Genomic DNA, 16,526 nt, shown 5'->3' on the forward strand with positions numbered 1-16,526 from the left:
CCACATGCTGGCACCTATGATAAAGAAACAGAGGGTCGTCATGATGTATCAATGTAGAGTGACTACTGTGAAAATACAACAGGCTTTAAACACCAGGCATGCTTGTAGAAGGTTTAAAACAGTGATTCCCCACATAAGATATTCTACTAAGCTTGCGGGGCATTTGAGATTTTAGGCAGCCCTCTCTCCTTACTTGCAGTGGATTCTGGCTGCAAACAAAAGAAAAGTTTTATAATAGCTTATCCCACACTGAAAATAAAACCCGAGTTCCTGGATTTCTCTGACAGGCACTTTAAAAAGTGGCACACAGCAAAGAGGAATCAACCCTACCATTAAGAAGTTGGCTAATGGCCATCAGGCACAAGGGTCACGTTGAATTTATGCCTGGGATCTGTGTATTTTATGCATAAGTCCTAAGTATACCTATATAAATAACATTAACTTGTCTGGAGTGTTGCTGTAATGTCCCCCTTTCTAAAACTTGTTATGAGCCTGTTTGACACCTCAGATCTTCCCAGAGTTTTCTTGTCTTTTTCATAAAATTATAATTGTTACCTGTGAGTCAGGGTTTGTTTTGGGGTGTTTTTGTAAGCAGCCTTGAGCCACGGTTGGGTGGGAAAGGTGGAATGTAGTTATCCTAATAAATACATCAGTGGGGGCATTCACTGATAATGTGTACTTGAAGGGAAGCAGTGAATTAAAGGGTGAGAAGCACTGTTCTAGAGGAAGAGTTGCTGCTCTTTTTTCATGGCAAGGCTTGACCCAACATGGAGGTGTAGGTATAAGGAAAGCAGCGTCTGTTGAGTTTCTGCTTGCTGGACAGAAGGGCACTGATGGAAGAATAAAAGCAGCAATTATTATTGGAATTTGTTCACAAGAGAATGCAACCCTGAGTGTTCTTGTCATGTCAGCATTCCAGTTTTCTGCTTTTTCCTGAAATGACAGAGAGTTGTGAATAATAATAGATTACTGAGGAATAACCCTTATTTTTATACCTATAGCAAGCATGTCTAATTTTAATACAAAGATGCCAACTCAGAACTCTTTTCTTTACTTTCAGACCAAACTGCAGAAAGGTGGAAAGGCTTAATTCAAATTAGTTTAATCATGTGGACTTGCCTGCAGATTATTTACTGTCTGGTGAAGGTGGAGGCATTCATAAGGTCATACTCCCCGCATTGCTTAATTAATTCCAGAATATCACCCTTGCTTTCTTCTTTCATGTTCATTAATATTGTTAAAGTATTACTGTATGCACATCTTTTATTTACACAATGCTTAATGCATGTTTGAACCATCCTGCATTAGGACAGGAAAAAAATATATTAATAGAATTTATTGTACCAAGTCTTTCATTTCTATATTGTGTTATTTTAAAAAAATAGCTCTGTTGCTGGAGCTGTTGGGACTCCTCCATTCTGCAGCCCTGGTCCCCTTCTACCATTTGGTAGGGTGGTGGGGTGAAATGGGGGCGTGTGTGATATGATTTATGGTGTGAACCTGGAAGTAACACAAAACTACAGAATTTCAGTAGAATCCTAGAGTGGCTCCTGGTGGCATCACTTCCGGGTTTGCATGGGAAGTCACATTGTGCTATTGGAGCAATGGCAATTTACATGTCTCCCTCCCACAACTGTCTCCTGCCAGTTGCCAGAGCTGGGCTGGCAACCCTGCTAATGTTTCCATGATATTCCTGCTGTTACCAGTTTATTTGACAGTGACTGCCCAAGTTTACCCAGCGAACTTTCATGGCAGAGTGGAGATTTAAATCTGGCTCTTCCAAGATCCTAGTCAAACATTCTAACCACAATCCTATACTTGAGGAGCTGGCCTGAAGATGCATTTTTTTCCAGAGCCTTTGACACCAAGTAAGCCTGCTGTATTGAAGACTAAAACAATGCTCATGTTGGAACCTCTCATCTCTTTCAGGTCAGGATGCAAACACGAGCCCTTCCGCCATGCCGAATTCAGCGGTAGCACCACCTACTCCACGGTGTTCTATCCCTTCTCAAAGTCAGTCCACAGCTGTGGAGGAAGACAAGCCATCACAAGAACATTCAGTCTCTCATCGATCCTTGGTGAATGGAAAAGCACCTTCCAAGGAAAAATCAGAGGGTGACTTTTCTGTAGCTGCAGAAGCCGTTACACGTACGTTTGTCCTCCCTTCCTCTCATCTCCTGCTTTGTCCTTTTTAATGTGAATTTTATTGAAATAATATAAATACAAATGGTAGATCTGCAAGGACTTGCAGGGAGCATGTCATTTTCCTTTGTATTCCCCCCCACACACACACTATTTCTTCTTTCTCCTCCTGGCAGCTCCCATATCCTCTCCCTTTTTCCTGCTTCCTTCTCTCATTCCCACCCACCAACCATCCTACTGTTATCTGCCCCCCCTGTCTTCATCTTTCCCTCCACCAGCAGCCCCTACCCAGGAAAACTATGGTCCAGTTGTGCAGTGCCAGCCACCAGACACAGTTGTGGGTGGGGAACCCGCAAGGACTTGTCGAAGGTACCTCACTGGATTTTCCTCTTTCCTTCCTCCTGGTAACTCCCATATCCTCAACTTTCCCTGTTTCCTTCTCTTCTTGTCCACCAACCAACCCACCTTTCACCTGTGAGATAGAGACAGACTGCCCAAGTGTACCCATCTAGCTTCCATGGCACAGTGGTGATTCAAATCTGGGTCTCAAAACCTAATATGAAACTCTAACCACTCTGGCTTTTTTGGGGTGGCTGCTGTTGAACATAGCTGGGTCCGGGCAAGTAGCTGGGCCTGAGTAAGTTATGCAAGTTTGTGGTATCAAGCTGCCCAATGGTTGCATCCAGGCCAGTCCCTCCCTCAAAGGCCAAAACCACCATTTAAATGGCCCTGCTTCTTCCCACTGCCTTTTACTGACAGATGCCAAGGCTTAAAGGTGGGCGATACTGTTGTGATTGCCCAGCAACCCCCACAACAGCCACTGAGAGAAATCGGACCCTTGGTCCATCAAAGTCAGTATTGTCTACTCAGACCAGCAGCAGCTTTCCAGAGGTCTTTCACATCACCTACTTGCCTAGTCCCTTTCAACTGGAGATGCTGGAGATTGAACCTGGGACTTTCTGCATGCCAAGCCAATGCTCTACCACTGAGCCACAGCCCCTGTTCATGGCTCTGATCTCTGAATCTAAGTATCCATAGATTTGGCCGTGTTGAGAAATAGCTATATTGATAATCAAAGACACTTGTCCTTTCCATAGAATAAATCCTTAAAAACAATCAGATAAATGAATAAGTTTATAAAAGCAATTAATACTTGCTTTGGTTGCATCAACAAAAGATCACTGGTTTTTAACAAATGTTTCTATGCTCTATCATAGCTCAGTTTGACAGTTTCACTCAATTTAGCAAATTGAGCTGTTTGCCAGTTTTGTAGTCATACACTTTTTAACGATGTCTTCAGTTTATCTCACCTTTTATGGTCTTAGTCAATATTTCGCTAGATAGGTTTTTTCCTGACTCCCCCCTCCCCCCACCTCCTTGTCTAACATTCAAGGCAATGCAGAACATTTTGAACTGTGACCACTGTATACTCTTGGAAATCATGTAGTCAGTTTGGAGTGAGAGGCTGGCAGGCGTGATTTCATTTTGGGGGGAGGGGTCAAACACTGGGTGATGGAACTAATGCTGTGCTAATACACTGTTGTGAAAAGCACTGACCTGTAACCACTAAGTAGTAACTGAAAGGAGAGCTTCTGTACATGTTTTGCATTAGTGTGTATATGGAAAGACGGGTCCAGGCACTGCTGATATCAACATGATTCTCCTGCATAGTAACCTGTAGCATTCTGTAGAAGCACGAACCAGCTGTTTCTGTAACTGAAGGAGACACCATAGTGATGTTGATAAGACTTGCCAGGTCCACCCCTTCTCTTCCACTGCCATCCTGTGGCACCTGCTGGTATGTAGATGACTGAGCTGAACAGGGCTGAAGTGAGCAGAGAAGGGATGGAGAAGGGGTAAAGAGGAATTGAGTTTGGGGTGAAGCAAGGAATAAAAGCAAGAAGCGGAATGCATTTTGCAAGTCTTTGGTGTATGAAGGCTGTCTTGTCCTTCAGTTCTGTCCTTCAGTTCTGATTTTACCATTCATGGTTTGCTCATTTATGCTTTTTATGGTTACCTGGCTCATCATTGTGTGGGTCTATTTTGCTGTTGTTTTATGAGTTGTATGTACTGGTTTGCTGCTGCCATTATTTTGTTAACTTTATTTTATTTAAAACATATTATTGTATTTAAAACATTTATAAGCCCTCTTTTCTTTCATGTAAGGGGGACTCAAGGTGGGTAACAACAACAAAGTCAGTACAAGATAACACAGTGCTAAAACAATATTAAAACAACCAACAGAAAAACACTTAATATAAAATTCAACAGAATGTCTGTCTTTCAGTGCACTCACAGAACAGCACTGTCATCTTAAGGAGCCAAAACCTCTTCTGAAGAGTTCTGTTTTACAAGCTCTCTTAAAATGCAACTTAAACATTTAAGGAATATAGCTACTACTTAGTTTTTTAAAGCCCTCCAGTGGAGTGGGGAAATGGCCACTGCAGGGACTGAAGGAAACAAAATGACATCAACATGGACAGGACCTGCAAAAATGCACACCTTCCCATCATCCCTTTTTCTGGTTGCAACTTGCTAGTGCAGCTTTTCTCACAAAAAAAGAGGTAGTCTTCCCTTTCTCTAGTGCCACAGCCCAATCCACGTTGGACCTTTGGGCTACCATTTCACCATTAACATTAAGTGTACTGGTTCCTGATGTATTCTAAAAGGGCCTTGATCTATAGAGCCATGCAAAGGATCTTCCCTTTGAGGAAGAGAAGAGCAGGAAGGATTTTAATTATGTCTGCAAATCGTCTGTTGTGCAGGCAGATGCGTAGAACAAAAGGTGACTGGAGACCGGGTACAAGAAATGCCATTGCAATGAAACTGTGTGCGACTGCAAGACCACATGTCTGTGAGCATCTGGTACTGGGCTGCCTGCCTGTTGACATTCTGCACCTATGAGTCACTCTTCAGTCATGCTGCACCCTCTGTGCAGAGAGAGCTTTTAGCAGCTATGCTCCCAGATGTTGCATTGCCTCCTAACTCTGCTGTAACTCTCCTAACACAGAGAGAGAGACACCTTCTCTATTAGCCCTTCTTTCCCAGGCAGCTTTAATTTCTGGTAGGAAAAAAAAAAAGACAAGTCCCTATATTGTGCCTTCTCCTCCTCCCTTTAAAGCAGCTGGGGGAGGGGGGAACTGCATGTAACATTTTCCATAGGTGGGATGGAGCCACAGGCATAAGAGGTAGTCTTCCCTTTCTCTAGTGCCACAGCCCAATCCACATTTGACCTTCACTGGCAGCTTTTTGCAGCCAAATTACATGCCAAGTGCACCTTCTCCTGCAGTCTGGCCCTAAGAGCAAGGTGGCTTTATAGTTAATGTTCAACCAACAGTTCAACAAAAAACTTTTCTTTAGAAGAAGAATACAGAAATCATATACTGCTGAAGGGCGGAACGGTGGAATGTGTGGAATGTTGGGTTTCCATATGGAAAGGCCTGATTGAAATCTCTGCTCTGCCTTGAAGTCTGCTGCATGACCAGCTTGCTAAATCCATCAATCCAGTCCCATAAGGGTTACTGTGAGGATGAATGAAATAAAGACTGTAAGGAACTTCATATCTTCATTAAATGGAACTGAATTATTAAGGCCTCAGGGCACTGAGCAATGTATTCCTGAGTACAATGTACACATGTAGAGGGTTCTCTTATGAAGGATGTATATATCATGACTGTTGCCTGCAAACGTGGCTCTGAAATTCCATTTGTATCAGGTTATTTCCACACTCCAGAGGCTCTACACCAGGAGTGTCAAACATAAGGCCCCTGGGGCCACATCTGGCCCCTTGAGAGCTCTTATCTGGCCCGCGGGCCAGCCATGTCAGCCACTCCTCTCACTCTCAATCTGGGCTCCCCCACTCTCACACTGTGGGCTCACCAGCCAAGGCGGCCACCCTTCTGGGCCCCAATCTGGGCTGGGGAGCCCACTGTGATCTCTTCAGCCAAGGCAGCCATACACACACACACCCTGGATGTAGGCTGGTGAGCCTGCTGCTGGCAAGCCCACTGCTGGCTCGCCAGCCAAGGCAACCACCCCCTGCTCCCAATCTGGGCTGGTGAGGCATGGCCCGGCCCAACCAAGTGACATTTATGTCATATCCGGTGCTCGTAATAAATGAGTTTGACACCCCTGCTCTACACTAAGTAGCGGTTCAAAGCTTTATTGAGCCAGTGTGATTCCCCTCACCATGAAAGCTCTGCTTTTGTATTAATGCCACCCTAGCTGGCTTATGAAACAAGGTGGCTCTGTAGCTGCCGGGAGCAGGAAGTTCCTCTAATATGTGCACATCCCCTGATTGGTGCAATGCATCCTGAACATGTATGGAGTCCTGTGATTATTATGCTAATGTATATGAAAAGATGCCAGAAGATCAGTGCTGTGTCGTTCTGTCGGGCTATATTAATGTGGCTTTACTAATGGGTCAGTTTGAAAGTTCTCGGAACAATACTAATGTGGGGGAAGGCAAAAGTACCCCCCCCAAAAAAAGAGAGAGATTCTTATGTTACATATTCTGTCCTCGTTATATAATTTTCACTTGCAAGAGATTCATAGGCAAGCAAATTCACCTTACTTTTTCCATGTAAAACATTCCTATTTGAGACATGAGGGTAGGGGGACAGAGTGTGGAACTACAAAATTCAGTGGTAGATGGGAACAGTGGACCATGGAACAGTAGTTGTCCAACTGACTATTTGGCTTCAAAGAAGAGCTGGTTCTTTTGATCTAGTACTGGAATGTCGGTTTGTAACTTCTGCATAAAAATAGTGCTTGTTGAAGTAAATAGAGCAAGACAAATCCTAGCTCTATTGCAACATTATAAAGATAAGTAGCCTGATCAAGGACATAATCATGGCACTCCTGCTTCCTCCAAACAAAAGGTCCTGTCATTTCAGAATCTGAACTGAACCTTTTTGCTGCATGTATACAGCAGGAAGGGCCAGCAGTTTTTAGGAAGGATTCAATATAGAGAACAAGGAAGGGGGAAAGGAATTTGACTAGGGATGTGGAGCTCAGGAAGAAAAATCAGTATTTTTCAAATCTGGATGTCAGGGAGCCCAAACATATTGGTATCCTGGGTTCCAAATACTGGTTTAGTTTTCTGATCCCGTTTTTTTTTGGGGGGGGAGGGGGGGATTCCAATAATATTCGACTCCATTATTCCCTATCTTTCTGGAAGGCTGGAGGTTGTTTTTGTTTTGTTTTTGAGCAAATTGCACCTAAATTGCATCAGACCTGCAGTTGCCTGTCCACTAAGTAACTCCCAAATTTGAAGTGAATTGGACGTGAACAAGGTGACACTAGCCATCTTCCATTGTTTGCTATTGGGGAATGGGGTGGGAAATTCCATGCTTTCCCCTGGGCAAAAAATAGCCAGGGTCACAAGAACAAACAAAGCAACCCCTGGCCCAGAGCCTTTCAAAGCAGACAGAACCAACAGACCCAAAGAACCAATGCCGAAGCAGGAAATCCTGGCAGAACCACAGGACAATGTGGCAAGCCTAACATAACAAATGTACAATGTGAGAATCCAACCCAATTTCAAACCAGAGAATCATCCAAGCCAAACTTAATAGGACCTAATGGTGTTTTATGCATGGTCGCTTTAACCTCCTTTATTCCCCGTTTCATCCAGGATCAATTTTTTCAGTATGCACGATATCTCATTCATTGGAAGCTCAATGCTGTTTTGACGCATAATGAACCCGGCTTTTCTCATTCCTCTTCTGGCCCGAATTAAACAGTTCATCCTGGCTCATTCCGGAGTCACAGAGCAGGCATACGCCGTTCTCAGGTTGAGCTTCCCCGCGCCATCACACCCCACCCTTTTCCAACCCCCTTCTCAAAGCAGCATGCCAATGGTTAAACGGGAAAACAGAAGATTGGCTTCTCTCACAGCCAATCACAAAGCAGTGTGTAAAGAGGCGGGGATTCAAGTGCTTCCTGCTTCCTGCTACCTTGGAGCGCTTTCTGAGCAAAAGAAAGGCTTTTTTAAAATGAGGCTTGGATTTCTCCCCTCCCCTTCTTTCAGATTGCTTCGTTTTTTGTTCTTAAAATGCTTTTTTATGCTGCAGTTGGGTTTGGGGAAAAGGAAATCTTCTCTCACGGGGAGCATTGTGAGGTATGCCAATTACAGAGAGCATTTAAAGGGGTGGGACATGATTTGAGCTTGGGAGAGTGTTTTTCTGTATTCATGGTTCGATTAGCAAACAGTTTTGTCCCTGATCATTCAAGCCAATGCATACAGTTTTCCCCAACCTGGGCTACTTTAATGTGCAATGAACCCAGGTCCAAGCCGAGAAATCCAACCCATGCATAAAAGACCTCTGTTGGAAGCCCAGCAAATGTACAATCAATCAGAACCAATGAGAATCAAAGGCAATGTAGAACCCGAGAATCCACCACAAAAAGCAAGCCCAACAGGAAGCAATCTATACAAAGAATACAATGTTGCAAGACCAACAAAACCAATTTAAAAGGACACAATCAAAGCCAAAGCAACATGGCAAGTTGATACCAAGCCTTGGGAAGACACAGACACACTGGAAAAATAAAAAACGGTCCCAGAAGCCTTAAAACACCGGGTCCCAATATTTCTGTTTATTCCAGAATATTTCCAGGACTTTTTGGGACCTATTTCCTGGTATCCTGAAAAATCCTGGATACCATCCAGAGACCCAAATATATCTGGAAAATATGGATAAGGTGTTTTTGGATATATTTTGACTAAATATATCTGAACGCACCTCCCTAATTTCAACTTCTTGTGTTTCATTACTATAACTACCCTTGAAAAATGAAGAATAAAATTCAAAATCAGAAAAGAAAATCCCAAATTATCTCTGATAGTGCTGTAAACCTAAAAAATGTTTTCCCCCAGCCCATTGGATTGAGTTTTTGTTTCTCAGGGGGGAAAATCTAGAGGAATATTACTATAATTTCTGTGCCTAGTTTATTTGGGTTGGCTTGCACAAAAGAAACTCTTTGTGCGTTGCACCTAGAGTTGCCAACTCTGGGGGGGGGGAATGCCTGGAAATGTGAAGGTGGAGCCTGGAGGGCAGGATTTGGGGAGGGGAAGGAAGGACCTCGGGGGTTATAATTCCGTAGCGTCTGCCCTCCAAAGTAGCTAGGGGGCATTGACCTCTGTAGTCTGGAGATCAGTTGTAATTCCAGGAGATCTCCAGGTCCCACCCTGAGGTTGGCAGCCCTAATTGTACCTACTATATCTACAGCCTACTCACATTCTTTCACCCCCTGAACTAGAGAAGCCTTAAATATTAGCCTGATTTGATATTGGAGAGCATTTTACAGGGTGGGCAATAATAAAAGGCTGAGAATGAAATTCTTATCATCAGTGGCATTCCCACCTGTAATTATCTGATTAGGGGATTCGCCACTCTATAATTTCATCCCCCCAAATAATGATGATTATAATAGTTCATTCGTGCCACTGCAGTTAAGGTCATGTCATTGTGAACCCATATTCTCATGGGTTTCATTTAAACTCAAATGATGAAATTCATTTCTGGCTGAATTTGAAAACTAGATGGAAATACATATAGCAAGGGGCTGTCTCCTTCCAGAAAAGTTTAAGTACAGAAATTGCATCTACTCTCTTCCTTTCACAGATAAGGAGACCAAGTAGGTACTCTTGGAAATTTCAAGCCATTTGCATTAAGTAAGAAACTTTCATGTGACCACTGCATCTCATGGACATTAGCATACTAATGTATGGTTTCTGGGGTCAAAAGGTGCCTTGAAACTGGCATTGCAGCAGACTGAAAACCTGAGTAGAAAGTGGGTTCATACCCAAGGTCAGGGAACATAGGGCACTTTATTTGACAGACAATTAAATTCCATGGCAGGAGGCCTCCTTCCTGTAGTCTGTTCAAGGACACAGCAGCTGCATTTCTCAGTACCCACCTCTATTTTTCCTCTGTCCTTTAAGACCATATGCATTAAAAAAGAATCCTGTGTAAACATAATAACTTTTGCTGGGCACCCTCATCAAGATTGTGTCTCTGCTACTTGTATTGCCTAATGCCCTGCTCTCACAAGAAAAGAAACATGTTGCGTTTAGAAGTCTTGCATGATGTTTTCAGCATGATTCAATAGTGACCGTTTCCATCTCAGAAGTCTTAGAGTCCTGTGCAGCCAACACTCCAAAGAGAATACAGCTTCTGTTCCCTAAATTGGCTCAAAGTACATTCTGCCCTAAAACCTTTCTGCTGAATCATTGCTTGTTTATGGATCAGAGAGGAGAGACATGTAAAGTCTAGCAGGGAAAAACACTGGTCCTCCTACTGGGTATTTGTTTGCTTTGTGGCCAATCCAGAACTCTGTCCTGGTCTAGATTCTGCTGGTGTGTTAGTTGGAAACTACAAGATTCCAAACAGTGAATTTTGTGTATGAATCCCTTCCTCCCAAAAATATCTTACCTGGTGAAGATAATTCTCTAGGCAGAATCCAGAGAACCATAAGCTGACTTCAGTTTGTAGAACAGATCATTCCTGCTTCCTTCATCTTTCAGCTGCAGCTCTCTGTTCTCCCCCCCCCCCAAAAAAAAGCTATTTCTGAGGGCTGGGGAGGGCTCTTGAAGTAATCAGTTCCCCTGATTTTAGGGGAAATCATAGACCCCAGTTACATGAGCCTTTCACTTGGCATGGCAATGGAGGGAAGAGGAGTTATTGAATCTAACCTATTTTTTAAATTAACCAGGCAAGTGCCAAACTGTAGTTTGTGATCTCTTGCACTTTTCACATTACCTACATAGATATTCATTGCATTTATGTGTTTGTGGACAGTGAAATATATACAATGTATGCTTACTATTGTATGTGAAGCACACATACACATCTATATTTTACCACACATATACATGGTAAGGCATATAACTGAGACAGGACAAAGGTGGTGCTGGTTGGGAGGCTGAGTGTTCAGCTGGTGTCAATATACCAAATTTAGATGGGTTTAATCTCCTTTAAACAAATCAGGTTAAGAGCTTTGGGGTACTCATGGACCAAGCCTTGTTGATGGATAAAGAGGTTGGCACTGTTGCTAGGAGTCCTGCATTTTAATTACAGCTAGATCATAAACTGGCCCCTTATTTCAATTCTGCCAGCCTAGCCACACTGATCCATACTAATGTAACCCACAGTCGGGGCTACTGCAATGTACTCTGTATGGGGCAGACTTTGAAGATGTCTGGGAAGCTTCGATTGGTACCGAATGCAGCAGCAAGATTCAGTCCAGGGTCAGCCAGTTGGAACATATAACTTCAGTGCTGCCTCAACTGCACAGGTTACATATTTGCTTCCAGGTCCCATTCAAAGTGCTGGTTATTACTTTTAAAGCTCTTCATGGCCTAGGGCCCTCATACTTATTGAACTGCATCTCCCAATATGCTCTCACATAGCTATGTTCTTCAGAGAGCGTTCTGCTTGTGTTGCCCCTCTTAGATAATCTGTAAAGGTAAAGGTAAAGGTCCCCTGTGCAAGCACCGGGTCATTCCTGACCCATGGGGTGACGTCACATCCCGACGTTTCCAAGGCAGACTTTGTTTGCGGGGTGGTTTGCCAGTGCCTTCCCCAGTCATCTTCCCTTTACCCCCAGCAAGCTGGGTACTCATTTCACCGACCTCGGAAGGATGGAAGGCTGAGTCAACCTTGAGCCGGCTACTTGAAACCAACTTCCGTTGGGATCGAACTCAGGTCGTGAGCAGAGCTTTTGACTGCAGTACTGCAGCTTAACACTCTGCGCCATGGGGCTCCTAGATAATCTGTACAGCAACCATTAAGTCACAGGTTTTTCCTGTGGTATGTCCCGTCCTCTCGAATGGCCTATCAGAAGTGGGGGGGGGGTAGAGAATGTCTTCACTCAGTGCATCTAAGATACTGTTATTTCATAAGGCATTTTGAGGTGAGTAACCTGTTTTGGCAGATGCGGCTGCATTTTTAATCTGTGTGGGTTTTTTTTTTTTTAAATCTGTGAATTGTTTGTATCTTAATGGATTGTTACGGATTGTGCCCTTGCAACTTTTGTCATCTGCCACCTTGTGTCCAAGGAGAAAAAGTGGGGTATAAAGATTTTAAATCTATCCATGTGTGGATTTTGGGTTCATTCACATGCAACAAAAATGTGTGCTGTGTATATATGCTGAACATGTTTTGTCATACAGACATCTTCTGATACCCATGTACAAAGAAAAAAATGGGTTCAGATGATTAAAAGTACAGTTTGATTTAGTTAATAGATTGGGCAGTTAAACTTTAACTAGATTAGTAGGAGAGGGTCAATTTTAATTGATATGAGCAAGTTTTAATCTGTGGGCTTGTGAGTTAAGGACAAAACTAATTTTTCTTCTGGTATTACATGCAATTTGGCCCTGAGAGGGCTCCTTTTAATGTCAGTTGGATTGGTGTTAGAAGGTCTTACAAAGACCCTCTGTCCTTACAAAGGCCTGGCTTGCAGAGTCATTGTACCCTCATTTGAAAAAAGCAGGCTTAAGTCGCTTATTTGGACATGGTGAGGCTGATTCTTTGCTTACCTTTGTTTCTGCCGAGAAGTTGATCAACACTGATCTGTTCAGTAGTAGACAAACCTCAGGTTCAGAAGCATGCATACAGCCTGCTCCTGTCTGAAAATTTCTGGCTGGGTACTAAGTTGTGGAGTTGGACCAGTTACTGTCTTTTTCTAACTAGCTTTCTGAGCAGTTTCTACGCCATAGCTTGTGCAAATACCAGCACACAGCTCTGTGCAACTTTAAACTCAGTTTGGAGGTGGAGGGGGCACCAGATGTGCTTGGCTACACAGCACAGGACACACACTATGTACCTGGATGAGGAATGGATAATTAAGGTTCTGAAATATGCTGCACTTATCTTTTTTATTTGCCTGTTCACATTTTTCTTCATAAACATTGCGGGGGGGGGGGGGGGGTAAATAAAACAAAATGCGGAGCGACAAACGGTTGTAAATCTTTAGCTCTCAGGAAACAAACATAAAGGAGTTTCTCATTTTGAGCTGGCAAAGTTTAAATCCATCTTAAGTATAATGCCCTGGATGTGTTGTATCACAATTGTGCTCAGTTTGCTTCTCCCTGTCCCCAACAGGCCAGCCCCAGAGCCGAGTAACTGTCCAGACGCATTCGACTACAGCTTATACCCCTCTTCTGCAAAATGGTGCTGGGTGTGTGCCAGACCTGGGCAGTTCTAACGGCGAGGCCGGGAATGGTGTCCTGTGTTCTGAACTCAGCTCATTGTCAAGCTCACAGAAGCCTCATCGGAAGCTCCAGTCACATCACTCCATCAACAGCCAGATCAGTAAAAAGAGCAAAGGCAGCTCCAAATCTGCATCATCTCAAATCCCCACCGAAGCACAGGAAGGTACTTCTCCCACACAGTTTACTGGTTTTCAGCTGCTGTTAAAACACATGTAGTCCTCCAAGTATCAGAGGATAGAAAGAACCACTTCACCAGCCACACTGACAGAAGGAAATGTGATGATGGAGACACTGGTAACCCTGATTATAGCTTCATGTTGGGACAAAATAGACAAAATTGAGGTCCTAAACAAGACAGTCAAGAACCGTGGAATCTGACCATGACCCTCCATTTAAAGCCTTCCCGAGGGTTTTTTTTGGAGGTCTGGGTCCACTAATTCAGTGCACCTTCTGGGATCACATTCACAACCTATCCTGGTTACCCACCTGGCCATAGGCAGATGCAGGGAGTTGCAGGATGCTTGTTTCACCTGTGAAAACTGCACATTCTCGTTTGGCATAGGGGCAGTGCAGTTTTCTTGAACCCAGAACCCAGACAATCATATGTTTAAGGAATGCTGTCTGGGCTAAAACATGGGGAGGCCAGGAGTTCAAATTCCATTTTTGCTGCTTGTGGCTCCTGTAGACATGTCTACCTTTTCTTCCAACACAAATGTTTTAACTGCTACCATCTCATCTATTTCTTTATATAGTGATTGTATGGTGTACATGCAAGTATTGGAAAGCTGTAACTGTGTCCCCAAAGAGCAAGCTAAAAAAAACAAGGCACAACTGGGAAAGAGCACAGAAGAGTATGAAGATGTGCAGACAAATGATCTCTGGATGTAATGTTTACTGGAGGTTTCAGAACTTTTTCAAAAAAATAATTGGTCCAAGATTCCAAACAGGCCAATGGATATTTTATTTTGCTTGTAATTTGAATTATGTGTGTGTTTTTAAAACTATTATTGTAAGGCTCCTTGAACCACAAGAAAAGGTGGGGTATAAATGTTTAAATCAGTCAGTCAATCAATAGGGCCTTACTGTCGCTCACCATCCTTTTGGCAGTTGCTGTATTTCTGACCTTTCTGGCCTCAAAGAGGCAAGAGAAAGAGAAATTGGTCCACAACAGCTTTGCTGTCTGTCCTCCTTTTTTGAAAAATCTATGATGGGTGCCAGGGTACAATGTTTAGTTTTAAGTATGTTCAGAAAGAAGGTTATTGGTTTAATACTATAGCCTTGTCATACTTTCCCACAATGAATAAGACTTTCTACTCATAACTGCCAGATAGATTATTAGATGCTTTTCTCCGAGTTGTAATATCCCAGCCAGTCACACATCCATTTACATTTCCTTTAATATGCCCTCACTTCCTGTTATGATCGTTGGTAGGGCTATTCAGAAGCTCTTCAACATCTGCAATGGCTTTGAGTACTATCACCAAGCTGGTCCCCAAAACCTTGGAAGGGTGGAATGTAGATGGTTATTTTCAAATATTAACGTTACTCTTGTTGGTTCTTGTAGGTTATCCGGGCTGTGTGACCGGGGTCTGAAGGACAGTGTTACTCCTCTGAAGATGCCTGCCAGAGCTGCTGGCGAAACGTCAGGAAAAAAAATACCAAGACCACGGTCACACAGCCCGGATAACCTACAAGAACCAATGAACTCTGACCATGAAAGCCTTCGACAATGGTACTCTTGTTGTCACAAGAATTTTTGAGCAACACCTTTTAACTCCAGAAATGGCCTTGGCAGATTCTTTCTGTGCTCTCACCACAATTTCTATGCTCTCACTTTTTATGCTCTCACTACCCACAGTTTCTTCTGGCCCTCCCATTGTGCCCCCGTCACTTATCTTCCCTTCCTGTTCCAGCTCCCACACTCCCCTGCTAATACTTGCTCTTTGATGCTCTTCTCTTTCTGCTTCCAGATTGCTGTGTCCACTGCATCCTCTCCTGCCTCTTCTGTGAGTTCCTGACACTCTGCAACATCATGCTGGACTGTGCCACTTGCGGCTCCTGCAGCTCTGAAGATTCTTGCATCTGCTGCTGCTGCTGCGGCTCTGGGGAATGCGCTGACTGCGACCTGCCCTGTGACATGGACTGTGGCATCATTGATGCATGCTGTGAGTCAGCTGACTGCCTGGAGATCTGCATGGAGTGCTGTGGTCTGTGCTTCTCTTCCTGAAACCTGGACCCAGATCTCGTTCCTTGGATAGGAGCTCTAAGAGGGAGGCCCCGGGGGAACGCCCGGGCAATGAGGTCTCTGTTGACCTCCGCTATCAAATAATCAAGGACCAAAGACACTAAGGTTTGAAAAACGAGATGAGTTCACAGGAGGTGATGTCTTTTTAGTCAGTTGGAATCAGTATTGGGTGCGCAAAACTGCTTGGGAAACTGGCAGCTCTCTTCCCAAACTATTGCCAAAAAATTGCAGGATTCTTGAAGGACTAAGATAAGGGGGGATGTGGTCTCTCTCACTCTCCCCCCTTCTTCCAGACTCCTCCAGATGGAAGCTGGGGAAGAGCAGTGGTTCCTGCTCCCTGAGCCAAGAGCAGGAGCAGAAGAGGTGCGCAGATGCCAGCCTTTGTGTTTGGCCGGGACCTGAAGCAGCCACACGGGGCCAGAGATCTCAGGCACTCTTAGCCAGGGGTGTCTGGTGGGTGTGCTGGTAAGCAGTGTCAGCTGCTGGCCCGTGGGCCCTGCTGCTATCGGACTGTTGGCATTCTTTTTCTGAGCGCTGGTGCTTATTGTCTGGCAAAAGTGCTTCGGGTGTATTGGTGCCAAGTAGTTGGCAGCCTTGATGTTTCCAGACTGGCTACTGAACATCTCAGGCGCCCAGGGAAATGGCAGGCTGCCTAGTGTACCAAGGGGAAAAAATATATATTTTCATGCAGCTGCTCTGGGCCCATCCCTGAAACTGTAGCTATGGCTGGATACTGCCAGTGGCATGATGAAGGGAAGCCAGAGCCTCAGAGCAGTCCCTGATGCCATGAGAAATGGGCTTCTGAACACTGTCTCTTCATTTGTCAGCAGCTAAATGCTGACCTGTTGTGTGAGCTGATGGAGAACGTGTCCTGTCCTGCCTTGTACCCCCAGCCTCCCCCAACTGTCGTTGAGACTT

General features: G+C 44.1%; 1 protein-coding gene across 1 annotated transcript in view; it reads left to right on the top strand.

Moving 5' to 3' along the window:
• MDFI (MyoD family inhibitor) overlaps positions 1-15,644 on the top strand; it is a 44,603-nt gene extending 28,959 nt beyond the window's left edge. The window contains exons 2-4 of the mRNA XM_056845247.1: positions 1,930-2,148; positions 13,254-13,526; positions 15,334-15,644. Coding sequence (XP_056701225.1) covers positions 1,930-2,148; positions 13,254-13,526; positions 15,334-15,590 — 749 coding nt within the window. The 3' untranslated portion in view covers positions 15,591-15,644. The remainder of the gene's footprint in view (positions 1-1,929; positions 2,149-13,253; positions 13,527-15,333) is intronic.
• The last annotated feature ends 882 nt before the right edge of the window (positions 15,645-16,526 follow it).

This window comes from Euleptes europaea, chromosome 2 (genome assembly GCF_029931775.1).
Source record: "Euleptes europaea isolate rEulEur1 chromosome 2, rEulEur1.hap1, whole genome shotgun sequence".
Taxonomy (NCBI): Eukaryota; Metazoa; Chordata; class Lepidosauria; order Squamata; family Sphaerodactylidae; genus Euleptes; species Euleptes europaea.